The 21,942-nt window shown below is 36.6% G+C and overlaps 1 protein-coding gene across 5 annotated transcripts in view; it reads right to left on the bottom strand.

Moving 5' to 3' along the window:
- PALS1 (protein associated with LIN7 1, MAGUK p55 family member) overlaps positions 1 to 21,942 on the bottom strand; it is a 114,314-nt gene that overhangs the window by 55,595 nt on the left and 36,777 nt on the right. For all 5 annotated transcript variants that reach the window (XM_072629548.1, XM_072629546.1, XM_072629549.1 and 2 more), the window contains exon 2: positions 9,928 to 10,442. In XM_072629548.1, the coding sequence (XP_072485649.1) occupies positions 9,928 to 10,294 (367 nt within the window). In that variant the 5' untranslated portion in view covers positions 10,295 to 10,442. The remainder of the gene's footprint in view (positions 1 to 9,927; positions 10,443 to 21,942) is intronic.

A 21,942-nucleotide genomic window follows, 5' to 3' on the forward strand; every position in this document is an offset into this window, starting at 1 on the left:
AAAAATTACTCTAAATAAATTCTAGAGCAGAGGAAGCCACAAAACGACAGAGTGAAAGAGATTTCCAGTCCAAGACAGCCTGGAAGGCCAACAGGAAAGGTCCATCACACCGGACTCAGAGCTGAGCTCAGCCCAGCATTGGCCACGAGGCATGGTGTGGACAGGACGGGAGCAGGCTTCAGGGCATGAAATCATGGGTAGCAGCTGCGGTTCCCAGATTTGTCAACCCACCAACCCAAAAGACAGCTTCAAAGGTGAGTGACAAAGCTCTTTCACCTGGGTGAGAGGGGTGTGCAGTCTGGCCCCAACCCCCGGCCTCAGAGTCAACTTTTAGAGCCCTCAGACTAAAGGCCCTAGGAGAATCAAGCAGTCGATCTGGGTTTCAGTCCTGAGTGGAGGTCCTGGGGTGAGGAGGAGCATTGTCATGGTGGAGCTGGTGGAAGCTCTGGAGAGGGACTCCTCTCCAGATCTTGGGCAGAAAACAGCTCTTGTGGTTGTTCCTAGACCAGAGCGTAGACCAAGAGAGGAGTAATCTACTCTCCCTTGATTGTGCTGCCTTGAAGAAACTGAGAACTTACAGGTCCCTAGAGTATACTCTCCACTTGACAAAGAACTCAAAAGTCAAGTACTGGCTGGGAAAATGCCCCCAAAAGGGAAAAAATATAAGATTATAGAAGGTTACTTTCTTGGTGAACAGGTATTTTCTTCCATCTTTTCAGATGAGGAAGAACAAAGCATACCATCAGAGGAAGACATAAAAGTCAAGGCTTCTATATCCAAAACCTCCAAAATAAATATGCAATGGTCTCAGGCCATGGAAGAGCTCAAAAAGGATTTTGAAAATCAAGTAAAAGAGGTAGAGGAAAAATTAGGAAGAGAAATGAGAGCAATGCAAGAAAATCATGAAAAACAAGTCAACCGTCTGCTAAAGGAGACCCAAAAAATGCTGAAGAAAATAACACCTTTAAAAACAGACTAACACAAATGGCAAAAGAGGTCCAAAAAGTCAATGAGGAGGAGAGTACATTAAAAAGCATAATTAGCCAAATGGAAAAGGAGGTTTAAAGGCTCATTGAAGAAAATAGCTCTTTAAAAATTAGAATGGAGCAGACAGAAGCTAATGACTTTATAAGAAACCAAGAAATTGTAAAACAAAACCAAAACAATGAAAAAATAGAAGACAATGTGGAAATATCTCAATGCAAAAATAACTGACCTGGAAAATAGATCCAGGAGAGACAATTTAAAAATTATGGGACTACCTGAAAGCCATGACCAAAAAAAAGAGCCTAGACATCACCTTTCATGAAATTATCAAGGAAAACTGCCCTGATATTCTAGAACCAGGGGGCAAAATAAATATTGAAAAAATTCACTGATCACCTCCTGAAAGAGATCCAAAAAGACAAACTCCTAGGAATATTGTAGCCAAATTCCAGAGTTACCAGGTCAAGGAGAAAATATTGCAAGCAGCTAGAAAGAAACAATTTGAGTATTGTGGAAATACAATCAGGGTAACACAAGATCTAGCAGCTTCTACATTAAGGGATCAAAGGGCGTGGAAGTCAAAGAAACTGGGACTAAAACCAAGAATCACCTACCAAGCAAAAATGAGTATGATACTTCAGGGGGAAAAAATGGTCTTTCAATGAAACAGAGGACTTTCAAGCATTCTTGATGAAAAGATCAGAGCTTAAAAGAAAATGTGACTTTCAAACACAAGAATCAAGAGAAGCATGAAAAGGTAAACAGGAAAGAGAATCATAAGGGACTTACTAAAGTTGAACTGTTTACATTCCTACATGGAAAGACAATATTTATAACTCTTGAAACTTTTTTCTGTATCTGGGTAGTTGGTGGGATTACACACACACACACACACACACACACACACACACACACACACATACATATAAAGAGAAAGAGAGAGAGAGCGCGCGTGCAAGCACAGGGTGAGATGAACAGGATGGGATCATATCTAAAAAAATGAAATTAGGGGGTTACAGAGGAATATATTGGGAAGAGAAAGGGAGAAATGGAATGAGGCAAATTATCTCTCATAAAAGAGGCTAGGAAAAGACTTTTCAATGGAGGGAAAAAGTGGGAAGGTAAGAGAGAAAATGTGAAGCTTACTCTCATCACGTTTGATTCAAGGAAAGAATAAAATGCATACTCATTTTGGTATGAAAACCTATCTTACAATACAGGAAAGTGGGGAAGAAGGGGATAAACAGGGTGGGAGGATAACAGAAGGAAGGACAATGGGAGGAGGGAGCAATTGTAAGTCAACACTCTTGGAGAGGGACAAGGTCAAAAGAGAATAGAAGAAATGGGGGGCAAGATAGGATGGAGGGAAATACAGTTAGTCTTACACAACGTGACTATTATGGAAGTCACTTGCAAAACTACACATATATGGATGGCCTATATTGAATTGCTTGCCTTCCCAATGGGGATGGGTGGGGAGGAAGGAAGGAAGAGAAGTTGGAACTCAAAGTTTTAGGAACAACTGTTGAGTATTGTTCTTGCATACAACTGGGAAATAAGAAATACAGGTAATGGGGTACAGAAATTTATCTTACCCTACAGGACAAAAGAGAAGATAGGGATAAGGGAAAGGAGGGATGTTAGAAGGGAGGACAGATTGGTGATAGGGGTAATTAGTATGCTCAGCATTTTGGGGTGGGGGGAAGGGAAAGATGGGGAGAAAAACTGGAACTCAAAATTTTGTGGAAATGAATGTTGAAAACTTAAAATAAATAAATAAATTTTTAAAAAAGTTAAAAAAAATTAGAATGGAGCAGATGAAGCTAATGACTTTATAAGAAACCAAGAAATTATAAAATAAAACAAGGAAAAAATAGAAGACAATGTGAAATATCTCATTGGAAAAACAAATGACTTGGAAAATACATCCAGGAGAGATAATTTTAAAATTATAGGAATACCTGAAAGCCATGATCATCTTCCAAGAATTATCAAAGAAAACTGCCCTGATATTCTATAACCAGAGGGTAAAATAGAAATGGAAAGAATTCATCATTCACCTCCTGAAAGAGATCCTCAAAGGAAAACTCCTAGGAATATTATAGCCAAATTCCAGAGTTCCCAGGTTAAGGAGAAAATATTACAAGTAGCCGGAAAGAAACAATTGAAGTATTGTGGAAATACAATCAGGATAACACAGGATTTAGCAGCTTCCACACTAACGGATCGAAGGGCTTGGAATATGATATTCCAGAGGTCAAAGGAGATAGGATTAAAACCGAGAATCACCTATCCAGCAGAACTGTTTTATAATATTTTATGGGAAAAAACAGTAGAGGCCTTCCAAGGATTCTCTGGAAAGACCAGAGCTGAACAGAAAATTTGACTTTCAAATACAAGAATCAAGAGAAACATGAAAGGGTAAACAGGAAAGAGAAGCCTTAAGGAATGCATTACAATTGAATTGTTTATATTGCTACATGGAAAGATGTTATTTGTAATTCATGAGACCTTTTTAAGTATTAGGGTAGTTAGAGGGAATATATATATGTAGGTGTGTATGGGTATGTATATATCTGTACATTATATATGTGTAGGTATGTATGTATACATGTGTATGCATTTATGCACACAGACAGAGGGCACAGGGTGAGCTGAATATGAAGGCCGAACACCTAAAAAAATAAAATTTACTGTTGAATAGAATGTGATAGGAGTAAGAGAAAGGGAGACATAAAAAATGTAGCAAATCATCTCACATAAAAGAGGTAAGAAAGAGGCTCTACAATGGAGGGGAAGAGGAAAGGAAACATTTGAGCCTTACTCTCATAGGATCTGGCTCAATTGGACATGGAAATCTATTTTACCCTGCAAGAAGGCAAGGGAGGAAGGGGATAGGAGAGGAAAGATAATAGAAGGGACAGCAAATTGAGAAAAGGGATAATCAGAAGCAAACACTATTATGGGAGGACAGGTCAAGGGAAAGAATGGAATAAATGAAGGGCAGGATAGGACAGAGGATAGGACTGAGGGAAATGTGGTTAGTCTTTTACAACATAAATATAAGGGAAGTGCTTTGTATTGTTACATGTATGACCTACATCGAATTGCTTATTTTCTCAATAAGGGTGGGTGGGGAGGGAGGGACAGAATATGGAACCCAAAGCTTTAAGAATCAATATTAAAAACTGTTTCAGCATGCAACTGGAAATTAAGCCATATGGGCAATGGAGTATAAAAATCTATTTTGCCCTACAGGAAAATAGAGAGGAAGGGGGATGGAAGAAGGGTGGGTATAGGAGGGAGGACAGACTGGAGGAAGGGGTAGATGGGGTGCATGCTGTCCTGGGGTGGGGGGTGGGGAGAGACAGGGAGAAAATTTTGAATTCTAATTCTTGTGGAAATGAATGTTAAGAACTGAAAAATAAATAAATTATATATTAAAAAAAATTTTAAGAACTCTCATCAATGCAATGATGAATGATCCTAACACAGCAGTAATGAACTCAAAAGCAGGAAACAAAATTTTAGACAACTATGAGTATGTTTCAAAGGTTTTATTTCATGAAAGGTGAGCAATGAGGGCTGAAGGGGGCTACTGAGAATGTTTCAAAAAATAAAGGTTAATAATCTGATCCAGTGCCTCAATAGAAAAAACAAAAGGTACTTGGGATCCTCCTACAAAACAAATCCCCTCATCAAACTTCCCTCAAAGAGCAGGACAATCAAAGGGTAGGGAAAATCTTCTTTAATCACATTCAAATAGAGGCATTATGCTTCTTGATTATATTTAAAAAAAAAAACAGGAAAAAATCCTACTTTGCTTGGCCTCACATAAATATGGAAATTCTCACATTTTTTTCTTTTAGCATTAACTATAGATTTTTGTTTTAAATTTAAAAAACCTTCAATGTTAAGAATAATGTAAATTATATAAAGGAAATTATTAAGATCATTCTGTGTGCCAGACACTTGCTAAGTGCTGTAGATGCAAATACAAGCAAGCAAGACAGTCTCTGTCCTTTAAGAAGATATGTCCTAATGGAGAAAAACAGCACATAAAAAGGATCTATAACACAGGAGCTTGGTAGGGGTTATACCACCCTTGCTTGGATGGTAAAGCGACAGCTTAGAGATGGTGTATTGGCCTAGTTAGAGCAAGATAAGGTGAACTCTCATTTATCAGAGACAGGAGACACAGGGCCAGAGTTCAGGAATTGTTTTGACAAGTGATCAGGAAAAAGACAAGGGAAAGGACATTCAAATAATATAAGACTATTTTCTACACCTGCTAGAAAACGTAAGAGGGAATGAAGTGAGGTTATTGGGGTTTTTTTTGGGGGGGGGGTAATTCTTATCTAGTATTTTATTTTTCCCCACTTATATGTAAAAACAATTTTAACATTCATTTTTAAAGCTTTGATTATGGTTTACTTGTGCCTGAGAATGAGGGCAGAGAAGGAGTTGGGGAGGAAATTTATGAGCCAGGCACTAAATTCACTGAGGAAATTAGAGAAGTGAATGCTCCGTTTCAAATGTGCTTCTTGTAAACAACATATTGTTGGATTATGGTTTTTAATTCATTCTGATATCGGTCTCTGTTTTATGGAGGAGTTCATCCCATTCACATTCACAGTTATGATTACTATCTGTGTCTTTCTCTCTATCTCATGGTTTATGCTTTTATTTCTCTCCTCCACAATAGTTTTAATTTTTGAACACTGCCTTCCTCAGTCTTCCCTCCCTTCTTTCAGCCCCCCTCCCTTTTAATCCCCTTTTTCCTTCCTACTTCTTCCCTCCCTTTTAGCTTACCCCCTTTTCTTTCTCCCTTCCCCTCCTACTGCCCAAAGAGCTAATTGTATTTCTATACTTAACTGAATTTGTTGCACCCTCCTTGAGTCCAATTAGATGATAGTACCTCTCAAACAACGCTCATCTCCCTCCCCTCTTTCCCTCTACCATAATATATTTTTGTGCCTCTTCCTGTGAAGGAATTTATTTTTTTCTGTCTCCTCCTTTTCACATCTCCCATTGCAAGCCCTTCACACCCTTAAATCACATTTCGTTATCACCACATCATTTAATTTATACCCACTCCCTCTATCTATGTATATCCCTTTTACATTTCATAATAAATATTCAATTCTCAAGATCAACAAGTATCACCTTCCCATTTGTAAACATTCTGGAGAGCAATTTGGAACTATGCCCAAAGGGCTACAAAAACGTGCATACCCTTTGATCCAGCAATATTGCTCCTGGGACTCTATTCCAAAGACATCACAGAAATGAGAAAGGGTCCTACATGTACAAAAATACTTATAGCAGCTCTCTTTGCAGTGGTCAAAAACTGGAAATCAAGGGGATGCCCATCAATTGGGGAATGGCTGAAAAAGTTGTGGTATATGAATGTAATGGAATACTACTGTGCTATGAGAAAGGGTGAACAGGAAGACTTCAGAGAAGCCTAGAAAGACTTATATGAACTGATGCTGAATGAAAGGAGCAGAACCAGGAGAACTCTGTACACAGCAACAACCATAGCGTGCCAGGAATTTTTCTGGTACTTAGTACTTTGTTGAAATGCATGGACTTCAAAAATTTCCACTGGACTCTTGAGGTAAAACACCTTCCACATCCAGAGAAAGAACTATGGAATTGGATCACAAACAGAAACAGACCATTTTCTTTTGTATTATGTTTTGTTTTATGGTTTCCCCCATTCATTTTAATTCTTCTATGCAACATGCATTTAATGGGAATGTACGTGTCAAACCTATGTAAGATTGTACACTGTCTCAGGGAGGGAGTGGAAAAAATCTAAGATACATGGAAGTGATTGTCAAACACTCAAAACAAATAAAATAATTCAATTTAAAAAAAGAAGAAGAGAAGTGAAACTGGAGATCAGAATACAACAATCACAGAATTCTGACTGAGTAGTAGATATGTGCTGACTGAACTACAAAAGGACGAGAAGTTACTGGGTGATGGAGGTAAGAGAGAAGAGTAAGGGAATGAGTTACAGTAAAACCAGTGCTGGAAAGTGTGGCAAGGAGCCAGGTTTCAACAAAAGACAGAAGATGAAAGAATTGGGAAAGAAATTTATGAGAAATTATATTGTCCAATTATATGCCAACAAAATTTATAACGGCCATTTATTAGCTCTATGACCCAGGGGAAGAAAGATGTTTGCCCTCTATGTAGCTCAGTTTCGTCATCTCTAAAATGAGGATAATAATAGCACCTAAGTTGAAGGGTTATTGTGAGGATAAAATTACTTTATATTTGTAAAGCTCTTTCTAAACCTTATAACATTATGTAAATGACACTTATTATTAATGCTATTATTATAACTTAATTGAAATGAAAATTTACAAATATATGAAATACCAAGATTGACAGAAGAAGAAAATAAATTTTATAAACCAAAATACTCTCCCACTGGGAAAAAAATCTCAGATCATATGATTTTACAAGCAAATTCTATATAAAATTCAAAGAACAATTAATTCCAATATTACAAAAATAATTTGCAAAAACACAGGAAGAAGAGGAATTAACAAATTCCTTCTAGGGGGACAAAAAAAACTGATCCAGATATCTGAACTATCTGAGCTATGCACAAAAATGGATATACCCTTGATCATGTTATCACTCATATGGAAGAGTTCACTTAAATAATCCATGTTGAAATTCCTTTATCCAGTCACTACCATTCTATTTCTCTGTCTGCCTTCCTCCCCCCAAAACTAATTTTTTCCTTCCTAACCACCACCTAACAATCTCTCATCCCCCAAGGTATTTAATTAGGGGTTACCACAGCTTTGACTATACTCTCCTTCTATTCTAATCTCTGATCCCTGATGAACATTTCAACCTTCTACTCCAGATTCCCCAACAACTTTGCTTTGTTACTGCTCACACCTTGCCAAACCCCTACCCTGGACTACCTACACACCATTTGCTTCCTTCCCTAATGCTCATGTGCTGCTTAATAGAGATGGAAAATTTCCTGAAATAGTGGCAATCTTAACTGGGCTTTCACTACAAGTAGCCAATACTCCCTAATTAATTCCCCAATCCCACTCCCTACAGGATCTAGTACCAATCTCTTTTCTCCTTAAACCTTCTTTCAGAATTTTCTTTACCACTCCTCCCCACCAATAGGATTTGACTTCATACTTTACACTCCAATGCCCAAATATCATTTGATGGGTGTTATCTCTTCTCATTTGACAATTCCCTCTTCACAAGCACCTTGACTTTACCCCCAACCATTTCTCTATTTCTTAAATCTCTTCTTCACCAAGGTTACCACCCTTCTATTTTTACTCTTGGTTCCATGCCCAGCCTCTTTCTCAACCAGATTCCTTCCCCCTTCTTTCTCCTTCAATCTTTCCCTACTTACTGGTTTTCTACCTACCTATTTACATATCTAAGTTTTCCTCTTTCTTAAGAAAATATTCCCTAGAACCCATCATCCCTCATAACTATCACACTGCATACACTGTCATGTTCTCAAACACCTTTTAAAAAGTTTTCTAGTCTAGATTCATTGCCTCTTCTTTCACTCCTCAAATTGTGTTAACCTCAATCAACCTGGTTTTCCCTTGTGAAATCATAAAACAAGAAAAAGAAATTGAGGGGGGAAATGTAGCCAAACAGCATAAACAGTTATCACTTTCTACAGATGCCATGATAATTTATTCTAGAGACTCCAGATTCTAGAATTCTAGAGAGTCCGCAAAATTAAATGAAATAATAACTGGTAAAGTAAATGGATATAAAGTAAATCCACAAAATCAGCTTTTCTTTTAGAAAAATCGGTGAGAGGAGATAGAAAAAAATTTCATTCTGAATAACAACAGAATGTGTAAAATATCTGGGAGGCCATTTACTAAGAAATACACAGGGATTATATAAATACAACTACAAAACTAAATAAAAGAGGACGACTAAAAAATGAAGAGATATTAACTGCTCGTGATTGTGTTCATCCTTCGTGTTTGAAGAGGTCCATGACATCAGAGAAATGACGACATGACTTGCACTTGACTTTGTTTTGAGTGAGGGAGGGCTGTGCAACGTCACCAGCCTCACTTCTCCTCCATAGTCTTCTGAATCCAGTGACCAGATATTCATCAAGATGACTGGAGATGTCCCATTTACAATGGGTCTTAGCCTTTTAGGCTAAGGCCTTTTCAGGTACTCACTTAAAGTGAGGTAATGCCCATTCAGTGAATAGGCCTCTTTAAAAGTAGTCAGGGGATGGCCCATTTAACAGAAAAGAAAAAATAAATACATAAATCACACTGGGAGAGGCAGGAGCCTCAAAGTTGTTTGGAAGAGAAACTGGTACTATTGACATTCACTCTAAGCCAGGTCCAAAAACAGCAACTACTCGTGGTAGGTCACTATCAATGTAAAAAATGGCACTACCATCTGACTTCACAGATTTAATCTGTAAATGGTCAACTATCAAAGGATTTCTTTATACAACTAAATATACTGATTTGGAAAAACAAAAGTTCAGGAATCTCAAGGGAAATTATGGGGGAAAAGTAAGCCAGAAGTGGGACCAGTGGTACTGGATTTCAAATGATAATTCAAAGCAGTAATCATGTTATCTTGTTCTTTTGAAAAAAAAAAAAAAGCAGTACTCCCACTCACTATAGGACTTGAAAGAAAAAACTTGATGAACACTTACTGGAGTCTTGTAGAAAGGATTTTTGTTTAGGTACAGGATGGACTAGATATGAGGCTTCAGAGTTTCCTTAAAACTGGAATTTCTGTGATTCTATAACAAGATTCTGGCTCTTTCCTTACAACTTCACTCATTTTTACATCTCTCCTGACTTTTGATATTTTATGATATAAAATTAATTATACATGTATATCAAAGCATGTATTTTATATTACTTTATATTTTCTACTTACCTAGTACCTTCACAGCATAATGAGGACTCTCCAAGACAACTCCTTCCTCAGTATCAAATATAGGATTATCTATTCCAATTTTGGGAGGAATTTGTGCTAGTTTCTTAAGTCTCATGGAAGAATTAAGGTCCAGTTCTTGTTTTTTCCCTTCTTCTTCTCTCCTACGCCTCATGTCCTCTTGCTGCTGGCGAATTCGTTCTAGTTGTGTACTTCGACGTACTGGCATCATTCTTGTTCCCAAATCTCCAGGACAATCAACCGCCATCTCTCGATGTCTCTGAGGTTCTTCTGGAGATGTCAGATCAATATTTTTTACTTCAATGTCTGATTCATCTGTAACATGCCCATTCATATGGGAAGTTGTCATTGTTATTTATTAAGAATATGCACCACTTTTTTATATATCAAACCAATTATCTTGATTGTGCCATATGAAATTCATTTTTATTCCAGAAGAAACTTCTTGAAATAGAAACTTCATGATAATACTATGAGACTCGCTCCATTAAGGAAATCTAAGAAAAGATGAAAAGTATGAATTAGAATTTTAATACAAAGGCAAGTTTTATATACTGCTAAATCTAGTAGTCTTCAAAACCAATTATAAATTGGTCAAAATCTTTTCCTTCAGATTTACAAATTATAGTGCATAAAACATATTTTAATTAGGACAGCTTCTACTAGAGTTAAAATAAGGTGCTCCAAAGACAAAGGATATCAGACTAAACAAAACGCAACTGGAATGGTATTTAAAGATAAAGACCATACCTTGTTGGCTCAGGAATAAAACAGACCAATCTGGTATACCATATTTTCAAAATATTTCTCTACAAAAATATTCTGGATTTTTATATGCTAGTTTTTTTTATGAGGTCAAGAACTAAATTGCTACAAATAGGCTTTAATCAATAGCTACTATTTACAAAAGATAAAACTACATTTGTCTTATTTTTCTCAGGAGACAATATGAGATAATTCAAACAGAGAAAAGTCAAAATGGATGGCTCACATTAATTTCATTTGACTAGAAATCAAAGGCCTTTGGGTACACCTAGGCCTGCATCTGTTATAATCCTTTTCCCAAGGACCTTCAGTTGGTACCCATTCCAAGTACTTCAGGATCTTCCCAAAATAATCTACCAACTAAAATGCTCAAGAGTAAGTTACCTAACTCTGACTCACCACCAAGTGAAAAGTTAAATAAGGTGGATTTTTTTTTTGATGGCAGTCACTATTTGTCTTCAAAATATAAGCATTACTATATGTTCTCATTATTCACAGGTTGTATTTCTCCTTCTTTCTTGAAGAGGACCATGACATCAAGATGATGACACGACTTGCATTTGACTTTGATTTGAGCGAGGGAGGGCTGTGCAAGGTCACCAGCTTTACTTTCTCCTCCAGAGCCAGCTGGGTCCTGTGGCCTGATATTCATCAGCCGGACTAGAGATGGCCCAGGATACAATGTGTGACCCTGGATATTTTGGGCTATTGTCTTACCAGATTCTCATTTTGAGTGAGATGCACTCATTCAATGAATAGGCCTCTTTAAGTAATTACTCATGGATTAGCCCATTTTAATAAAGAGAAAAAAAAATCAAACTGGGAGGGCAAGACCCTCAGGGTTCCTGGGTAAAAAAGAAATAGTTACTATGTCTGAATAGATAGTACCCATGGGATCTACAAGATTCATGCTTCACAAACTGAGCATGGTGAGGATTTTTAAATTCACCTATATCCCTCCTTCCTACTTGACATTTTTTAATGCCTTTTTTTATCAACACAATTCATTTCTAAATATCTTCCCCTCTCCCCCCACAACCATTCCTCAACCATCAAAACTTCCCTTGTAACAAAGATTTCTAAAAATAAACAAAAAACTCAATTTAGCAAAACTAATCAACACATGGGCCTACAACAATATGACAATATTTTATACACATAGAGAGACTTCCCCTCCCTCCATCCTCTTTCAAGAAGAGGAAGTACATTTTCTTATCTCTTCTCTAGGACCTGTGTTATTAGCATTACACAGTCATTGCTTTCATTTTATTTTTTCCCATTGACATTACAGTAGTTCTATGTATATTTTGATGGCTCTGCTTAATTTACTTTGCTTCAATTCATTTAATAACCTCCTCATATTTCTCTGAATTCCTCAAATTTATCATTTCTTCCTAAGCTGGGTCAGGCCTACATGTGCACAGGAGTCAGACAGAAGGGAGAAGCCACTCTGATGAAAGTGAACTTTGGAAAGGGAACTGAGCTGTGGGCATAGCTGGAAATTTAAGCCAAATATGAACTTACGATGCTACTTCACAGCAGACCCTATAATGGAAGGTGAGTAGAAAGTAGAGGTTTGTTTATTTCATATATAATGAAAGGCAAGGCCCTAGAAACTTTGTCCCTGGCATTTCCATTATCATATAACAGGTACCTCTCCCTCACCCCCATCAGACCTAAAGTTATCATTTGAGATTAACAGTAGAGATAAAGGGAAACTGTAGCACTCAATTGAACCAGAATCAGATCAACATGTAAACTTGTCTGTGTTTTGACAACTACAGCCTTAAAATTCAAATAAATTTACTTCTTAACTCTTGTTTTATCAAAACAATCATTATTCCAAGGATCAGGGAACTATAGCTAAAAGGTCAAATTAAGCACCTCCTCTTCAATGATCTCCAAATTGTACAATGATTTTTTACATTTTTTGAAAGAAACTATTGTATTTAAAAGTATAAAACTATTCTTAGTTCACTAGCCACATAGCAAATAGTAGGCCACAGTTTGCTGACCCACAAATCTATGCCATTTATTACCTGGGCCTAGGAGAGCTATTACAATCACTTGGGTGGGATATGAGGCACTACCAAAAAGGAGAATAATTTCACGATTCAGTTACATAACAGAGAAGGTAAGGATTTGACCCTTTGCCTTCAGGAATGCCAGAGTTTACAGCACTTGAAGTACAAGAGCAATATAGCAGTGTTAGGAAAAATCCCATCTGTGAGCTTATGAGATTGAGCACCCAACAGATACAGTGTATTGGGTGCTAATTAGAGGTAGAGGGATGGATGTAGAACTCCACAGATGTCCATACAGATGTCACTAAGCTGGAAAAGGGAGGAGGGGAGAGTAATAATAAAAATACCATTTATACAATACTTTTAAAGATTTGTGAAACACTTCATCATCTCATTTGATCTTCAACAACTTAATGGGATAGGTGTTATTATTAACCCCATTGTAGAGATGAGTACACTGAGGCTGACAGAGGGTTCATGTTCACGCAGCTAAGTAAATGTCTTAGGAAGAATCTGAACTCAGCTCTTCCCAACTTCAAGTCCAACACTCTATCTGCCTCAGAAAAAAGGTCCAGAAGCCAAAGAAAAAAAAAAACCCTTAAATGTTTTCTTGTCTAAAACTACAGGAAAAACTCTAACAAATTCACTTTGAGACAAATATTAATGCTAAATAAAGAGTTTTAATATAAATATTCTTAATACAGACTATCTGTTCTAACTTGTTTTTTTAAAAATTAAAGAGAAATACTGTCTTCCCTGAGAACTGAAGATACATACTATACATGATATTACACAAAGCATGCATTTTTTCATTGCTAGGGTGCTAAGCAAAAAATGTTTAAATTTTAATCATCACCTAAGCAGGTAACTGACATTTGGATAAAGTAGTGCTGATGAGACAAAAGTAAAAGTAAAAAAAAATTATTCTCAATAGGAAGCTAAGTGTTACAATATTCCTAATTACAATCAGCATCTAAAAAAATGCATGCCTTTAATCATGATGGGGACTGAGCAAAAGGACATAAGCTTAACATAATTCATCCCAACTACTGGGAAAAAAAAATTCAGAGGTACTGCTGATATCAAGTGGTGTGTGTGTGTGTGTGTGTGTGTGTGTGTGTGTGTGTGTGTGTGTGTGTGTGTGTGTGTGTGTGTGTTTGTGTCTGTGTGTGTGTGTGTCTGTGTGTGTGTTCTAGTTCAAGTTATGTCCCAGGAACTTGTGGACTTTAGGCCACATGTAGTCCTCTAAGTCCTCAAGTGCAATCTTTTGACAGAATTCACATTTCTCAGAACAAATCTGGATTCAAAGGGTCACACTTGAGGACTTAGAGGGCCAGATGTGACCTCAGAGCTGCAGGTTCCTCACCACTGTTCTAATTCATTCGATCTCTATACAAATTGAGCTGAGCCCTTCAGTAAAAGGAACATGATAAAACTATTTATATAAATTCCAATACAGGTGATAGTATAAATTAATATGTTTTCATTTTCTTTAAAATAAGCTGATACCAGATTTGTGGAGGAGGGTCCTGGAGTTTTATATAATACTAAGCAAAAAGTAGCACTAAATAACTCTAACTCCAAGTCAGCAAAAATTTGTGTAGGAGTCTTAGCAATTCAGTTTTGAGTTCTATGCTTAAGTGTGGGGGAGAAAACAGGGGAATGCATGGCACACATACTCCTAGAAAATTAAAACTAACTCCCAAATTTGATTCAGCAACACCCCAAGAATATTTTAACGTTTTAATACATTCCCAAAGGTCTCAAAAATAAAATTTAAACTTATTTTAATTTAGGAAGTAAATAAGGCAGATTCTAAAATATTGTAGGAAATCCAAAGCAAATTTACTTGCAATCTCATATTAGCCTGAATTTTCAGTCATGGAATCTAGTCCATACAATAATGAAAGCAGGTTAATTACTGAAAATTAAACTAAAGCTCTTATTTACCTAGAATCCAGTAAGTGAATGTTTATAATAATCAAAAGACCCATACTTGAAAGATCCAGAAATATTTCCTTAAACACCTAATAAATGTTATATTCAACAATTTTGGAAGTAAACCTATTTTATTACATTTAATTCTTTTAAAATTACCAAATGAAGTACGGTGTATAGGAAATATTTAACTTAAACCCAACCCATATATTCAAAATACAGCCAGGGAATTTTAATCTAGATTACCCAATTATCCTCTGTTCTCTAATACATTCCACCCAAGGAGTGAAAAAATTACCTCATTTTATACAAATAAATGTAAAGTGACACTATCTATTCAGATTAAATCTATCCTCTTCCCAAGAGAAGAGCCCCTTTACTCCACATTCCCCACCCATCTAGCCATCCTTAATTCAACTACCCCCAAAACTGCTGGACATGAGGGTAAGAATGTTCCCTTTGTCAAGTTGAACCTTCCCATAACAAGGGTTAAACAAGTTTTTTGCAGACTGACCTTGGATGCCCACCTGACATTTACATTGCTTCAATGGAAAAAATTGTGTTGTTACATGGAAACAAATTTAGGTTCACTATAAGGAAGAGATTCTTAACAATTAGAATTGTCTGGCAATGGAATGTGCTGTCTGCCATGGGAGACCCTACCCAGGGCCCTGTCAACTGGAGTGTTCTGATTTAGGTGGATTAGTCCAATCAACTGCAGGTGATGTTGTAATGGGGATTCCTGGGAAGAAGTTGGACTAGATGATTTTTAAAGTGTAAGACTATATTGACTTTAAAATCAGAAGTTCTAGATGTTTGGGTAAATTGCAGATTTGGCATCAAGGGAACTAGGTTTAAATCCTGGATTTGTCACTTTACTACCTCTGGGAGTTTAGGACAAGGCATTTAATATTTCTGGGTCTTACGTGTTTTATCTATAGAATAATGGGGTTGAAGTAGATGACCTTCTAGCTCTAAATCACTTCTAGCTCAAACACCTATACTACTGAACTATTAAAGTATCAATATATTAAACAATTATGGCATAATATAAAATCACGGGGGTGAAGCCAAGATGGCAGAATAGAAGGACGGACCTATAGAAGCTCTCCCCACAACAGCCCAAAAAATATCTGTAAAAAAAATGACTCCAAGAAATTCTAAAGTAGAAGCCACAAAATGACAGTGAAAAATGACAGATTTCCAGTCCAAGACAGCCTGGAAGGTCAACAGGAAAGGTCCATCACACCGGACTCAGAGCTGAGCTCAGTCCAGCATTGGCCACAAGGCATGGTGTGGAGCAGGCTTCAGGGCATGGAATCATGGGTAGCAGCTGCAGTTCCCAGACTTCTCAACCCACCAACCCAAAAGACAGCTTCAAAGGTGAGTGAGAAAGCTCTTTCACCTGAGAGACAAGTCCCATTTTTGGTGCCCTCAGGCTAATGACCTTGGGGGAATTGAGCAGCCAGATCTGGATCTCAGCCCTGAGTGGCAGCCCTAGGGTGAGGAAGAGCAGCAGTGGGTTGGAGCTGGAGGCAGTTGTGGAGAGGGAATTCTACTAGTAGATCCTGGGCAGAGCAGCTTGTGGTTGCTCCCAGGCCAGAGCACAGGCCAAGACAGGAGTAAACTCCTCTCCCTTGATTGTGCCACCTTAGAGGAACTGAGAACTTACAGATCCCTAGATATACCTTCCACTTGACAAAGGATTCAAAAGTCAAGTAACTGACATCTGGGAAAATGCCCAAAAAGGGGGAAAAAATATAAGATGATGGAAGGTTACTTTCTTGGTGAACAGGTATTGTCTTCCATCCCTTCAGTTGAGGAAGAACAATACATACCATCAGAAGACATAAAAGTCAAGGCTTCTATATCCAAAACCTCCAAAATAAATATGCAATGGTGTCAGGCCATGGAAGAGCTCAAAAAGGATTTTGAAAATCAAGTAAAAGAGGTAGAGGAAAAATTGGTTAGAGAAATGAGAGAGATGCAAGAAAATCATGAAAAGTTAAGTCAACAGCTTGCTGAAGGAGACCCAAAAAATGATGAAGAAAATAACACCCTTAAAAATAGACTAATTCAAATGGCAAAAGAGGTCCAAAAAGCCAATGAGGAAAAGAAAGCTTTAAAAAGCAGAATTAGCCAAATGGAAAAGGAGGTTCAAAAGCTCATTGAAGAAAATAGTTCTTTAAAAATTAGAATAGCAGATGGAAGCTAATGACTTTATAAGAAACCAAGAAATTATAAAACAAAACCAAAACAATGAAAAAATAGAAGACAATGTGGAAATATCTCAATGGAAAAACAAATGACCTGGAAAATAGATTCAGGAGAGAAAATTTAAAAATTATGGGGCTACCTGAAAGCCATGATCAAAAAAAGAACTTACACATCATCTTTCAAGAAATTATCAAAGAAAACTGCCCTGATATTCTAGAACCAGAGGCCAAAATAAATATTAAAAGAATCCACTGATCACCTCCTGAAAGAGATCCAAAAAGACAAACTCATAGGAATATTGTAGCCAAATTCCAGTGTTCCCAGGTAAAGGGGAAAATATTGCAAGCAGCCAGAAACAGATCAAGAAATGTAAAGTCACAATCAAGATAACACAAAATCCAGGAGCTTCTATATTAAAAGGTCAGAGGGTTTGGAATATGATATTCTGGAGGGTAAAGCAGCTAGGATTAAAACCAAGAATCACCTACCCAGCAAAACTGAGTATAATATTTCCGGGGGAAAAAAATGGACATTCCATGAAATAGAGGACTTTCAGGCATTCTTGATGAAAACACCAGAGCTAAATAGAAAAATCTAACTTTCAAATACAAGACTCAAGAAAAGTGCAAAAAGGAAAACAGGAAAGAGAAATCATAAAGGACTTATTAAAGTTGAACAGTTTACATTCCTACATGGAAAAATGGTATTTGTAACTCATGAAACCTTTCTCAGTGTTAGCTAAGTTGGAAGGAATACATAAATACATACATATATAGAGAGAAACAGATACAAAGACAGAGACAGATAAAGACAGAGAACACAGGGTAAGTTGAATATGAAGGGATGATATCTAAAAAGTAAAACTGAGTGGTGAGAGAGGAATATAATGGGAGAAGGAAAAAGGGAGAGGTGGAATGAGATAAATTATCTCACTTAAAAGAGGCAAGAAAAAGTTACAGTGGAGGGAAAGACGGGAAAGGTGAGAGGGAATGAGTCAACCTCACTCCCATCAGATTTGGCTTAAGGAGAGAGTGTCATACATACTCAACTGGGTATGGAAATTGATCTTACCCTACAGCAAAGTGGGGAGGAAGGGGGTAAAAGGGTGGTGATGTTAGAGGGAAGGGCAATTTGGGGGAGGGGGTAGTCAGAAAGCAAACACTTTTGAGGAGGGACAGGGTCAAAAGAAAAAATAGAATGGGGGGATAGGATGCAAGGAAATATAATTAGTCTTTCACAACACAACTATTATGGAAGTGTTTTGCATGACCATACATGTATAATCTATATTGAATTGCTTGCCTTCTCAAGGAGGGTGGATGGGGAGGGAGGAAGGGAAAGAATTTGGAACTTAAAGTTTTAAAAACAAATGTCAAAAATTGTTTTTACATGCAACTTGGAAATAAGGTACATGGGCAATGGGGTATAGAAATCTATCTTGTCCTACAGGAAAATAGAAGAGGAAGGGTAGATAAGAGAAGGGGGGGGAGAAGTGATGGGAGGGAGGGCAGATTGGGGAAAGGGGTAATTAGAATGCACATCACCTTGGGGTGGGGAAAGGGGAGAGATAGGGAGAAAACTTAGAACCCACAATCTTGTGGAAGTGAATGTTGAAAATTAAAAATAAATAAATCAAATTTTAAAAAGCGAAAAGAAAAAATAATGCCAAGTTCACTGAAAATAAGTATTAAGAATCGAAGTCTTTGAACTACTGGTTTAGGAAAAGCTGGAAAAATCAATGTTGGAAAGTTACAAGTGTGAAATTACACTTATACTACATGCCCTGAGTATATTTACTTCCATAAATATCAAAGAAACACAAAACTACTACACACTTCATCTATATAAATATGAATTGAGCTGGTTGCCCAAAACATTCAAATGTTTAAAATCCTTTTACCCCTCACATAAGGCAGTAGCTAAAAATTTCCATTTATTAAGATTCTCCTGGTATTCTGTGGAGCAGGACAATTTGTTGCCAGAGCAACAGCTTTGTCAGCTAATTCAAAAAAGGAGTGGTGAAAGAACTGACTTAATGCAAATCAGAAAAATTCTTTCCACTATATTGTTTATCATCTTTAGTTTTCCTGCAATACTTAGCTAAATCCTTTAAATTTTTTACACAGAAAAACTGAGGTGACTGTTGCAATGTGAAACAGTAAATGGAAAAATGTACTAAAACTTGCAGAGTTCAGTTGGCAGACAGCAACTTTCTACTAGGACAGTATAATGAAACAAAGAAAATTTCTATAGCAGGGCACTGTAGTCAGAAGATCTCTACTATTTATTACCTGCAAGATCTTGGGCAACCACCTTTCTGGATGACACTTTCCTCATCTGTAAAAGGAGGGGTTGAAAAAGACGGCCTTTAGAGTTCCTTCTAAACTCTAATTCTATGTTCTTAAGTTGATTAGCACTATTTATGGTAATCATCTGATATCAATGAAAAATTCATGTGCATTCCTCAGCAAAGGAAAGGTAAAGAGCCTACGGTAACACTGAGGCGACAAACAAGGGAGTCTAGGAAGATAACTGATTCTGAGATAATACTATAAAACAAGGAGAGAAATATGAAAGTCAGAAGGGCAGTTTGGATGAGGGTGGAGGGGTGGGGAGAATAAGAAGTTGTTTTGGACATACTGAGTTTGATATATTAATGGAACATCCATTAACCATAATACCCAATAGAGAACTGGTGATGTGTGACTAGAGATCAGCAAAGAGAATGGGATTGGCATTTCTCTGTGCCAGAAGTAAAGTCAAGATGGAAATGTACAGGCAGCAACCCAGCTGAACTCTTTTTCCCTGCTACTCTAATTTATGACCTTTTTTACACAGATCATGTAGCCAGTTGCAACCAATTTATACCAATCTTCTTTCCAATTTTTCCAGCAATTTTTGTCAAATAGTGAGTCCTTAACTAAGCAATTGGACTTTTTAGATTTATCAAACACTATCCTACTATGTCTGAATGTTTCTTAGTCTTGTGTACCTAACCTGTTCCAATGATCTACTTTTCTATTTTTTAACGGATACCAAATAGTTGTTATGATTACTATGTTGTACTACAGTGCTAGTCCTCCAAACTTTTTTTATTATTTTCCTTGAGACTTTTTATTTTTGTTCTTCCAGAAGAATTTTGTTATTTAAGTATGACCCTAAATCTTATTAGCTTAGGAAGTACTGGCATGTTTACATAAGCACACCCCAGCTGAGAACAGTTAATATCACTGTTTTCCTTTATTTCTGTAGAGTGCTTTGTACTGATCATAGTATGATTTCTGAATCTTTGATGCTGTGCTATTTTATACATTCTATAATTATTGAAATGAAATTTTTTTATATCTTATATATAGTTTTAAAATATATCTGCACATATTTCTTCCTTTACTTTTATTAATATGAAAGCTAAAGATTTTGGTGGTTCTGCTACTTTATTGAAATAATTTTTCTTTCTACTTTGTACCAAACTTCTCAGGCAGAGATGTTCAACACTGCCAGTCAGGTGATCCTGAGTACAGTCTAAGTCAGATTAAAATTTAGTTCCTATCTGATTTTAGAGTTGATGATTTAATTTAAAAAGAAACCTATAAACATGGTTTTTAAAGTCAATGACTGCAGGCATCCTTCAGTACTGTTTAGAGTCCACTTTATTTGACACCATGTTCTTGAGTTCGCTAAACCAATATCTGCAAAATCCTACTTTCTTCTTAGATTATGCTTGTTAACCTCAATTCTTTTTATTTTGTTGCTCTAGATAGCATTTACAGACTGTTTCATATTATAATGGTGACAATGGACATTCTTCCTTTACTTCTAATGGAATGACTCCTACAATTTCTCAACGCAGATAATGTTTTTGTTGCTGTTCAGTCACGTCCAATTCTTCATTACCCCATATAAAGTTCTCTTGCTAAGGATACCAGATCCTTCTCCAACATGTTTTACAGATGAGAAAACTAAGGCAAGCAGGGTTAAGTGCCTTGCCTAAGGTCACACAGCTATGAAGTGTCTGAGGTCATATCTGAACTCAAGAAGATAAGTCTTCCTGACATAGGTCCAATATTCTATCCACTGTACCACATGGCTGCCACAGATAATGGTAGATCATGGTATAAGACACTGTTTAACATATTAAGGAAAGGCCCATTTATTTCTAAGCTTTTCAGAGTTTTTAATGTAGATTGCCATTACTAATATGCTGCTACCATTAAGCTACAAACTACAGTTCACACATATAAGGATTAAGAGGAAATTATACTCTCATGAACAATCAGAGGTCAGGCTATATTTTTCAATCTAAAAGGTATTTGGGGTTTTTTTTTTTGGTTAGTCATTGAAAAGAAGTCCAGGAAGCCAGAAAAAAATGGGAGTAACAGGAATTCATAGTTTAATATACAATCTTTTTTGTTTCTCATATACTAATATGTTTTTTTTTTGTTGATCATTGGTAAGTTAATAATAAAATTTAAAAATATTTTAAGGAAGTAGGTGGATGGGGAGAGATAAAGTCCACTTTTTGGTGACTACGTAGGCAAAGGGAGAATAATGATACTCTGGTAAGCACCCTAAAAAGAAATGTCTTCACTGAGAGCTGAGACTTAGTACTGGCTCTTTCTCTGAAAAATTCTAAATATATTTATTCACAATTCAAACCAGAAGTCTTTGCAGCCACCTGTTTAAGTCTGAGGACTACTATTTTAAAAAAAAATATATATTTGGACAAAAGGAAAAGAGGAAATCTTTTCTAGGTGTCTTATTTATAACACATTGATTTCCAAATATAATAAAATACATTGATTATATTTTTAAATCTCTCTTCCCCTACACCTAGTGTTTCTTGTGACAGATTTAGGGGAAAAAAAAAGACCTAGGACTAAAAAATTATGCAAATTTGTTCTCACCTTTAATCCATGCCTAATAATTGTTACTGATGTATGGAAGGGTGTTCTATAATTGCTGAATTTGAGGAGGATCATCTGGTAAAAGGGAAATAATTCTGTTCTACCACTAAACCATATCATATGGAATTATTGGCACTCTGCCCTTTTGC

Source organism: Notamacropus eugenii, chromosome 1 (genome assembly GCF_028372415.1).
Source record: "Notamacropus eugenii isolate mMacEug1 chromosome 1, mMacEug1.pri_v2, whole genome shotgun sequence".
Lineage (NCBI taxonomy): Eukaryota > Metazoa > Chordata > Mammalia > Diprotodontia > Macropodidae > Notamacropus > Notamacropus eugenii.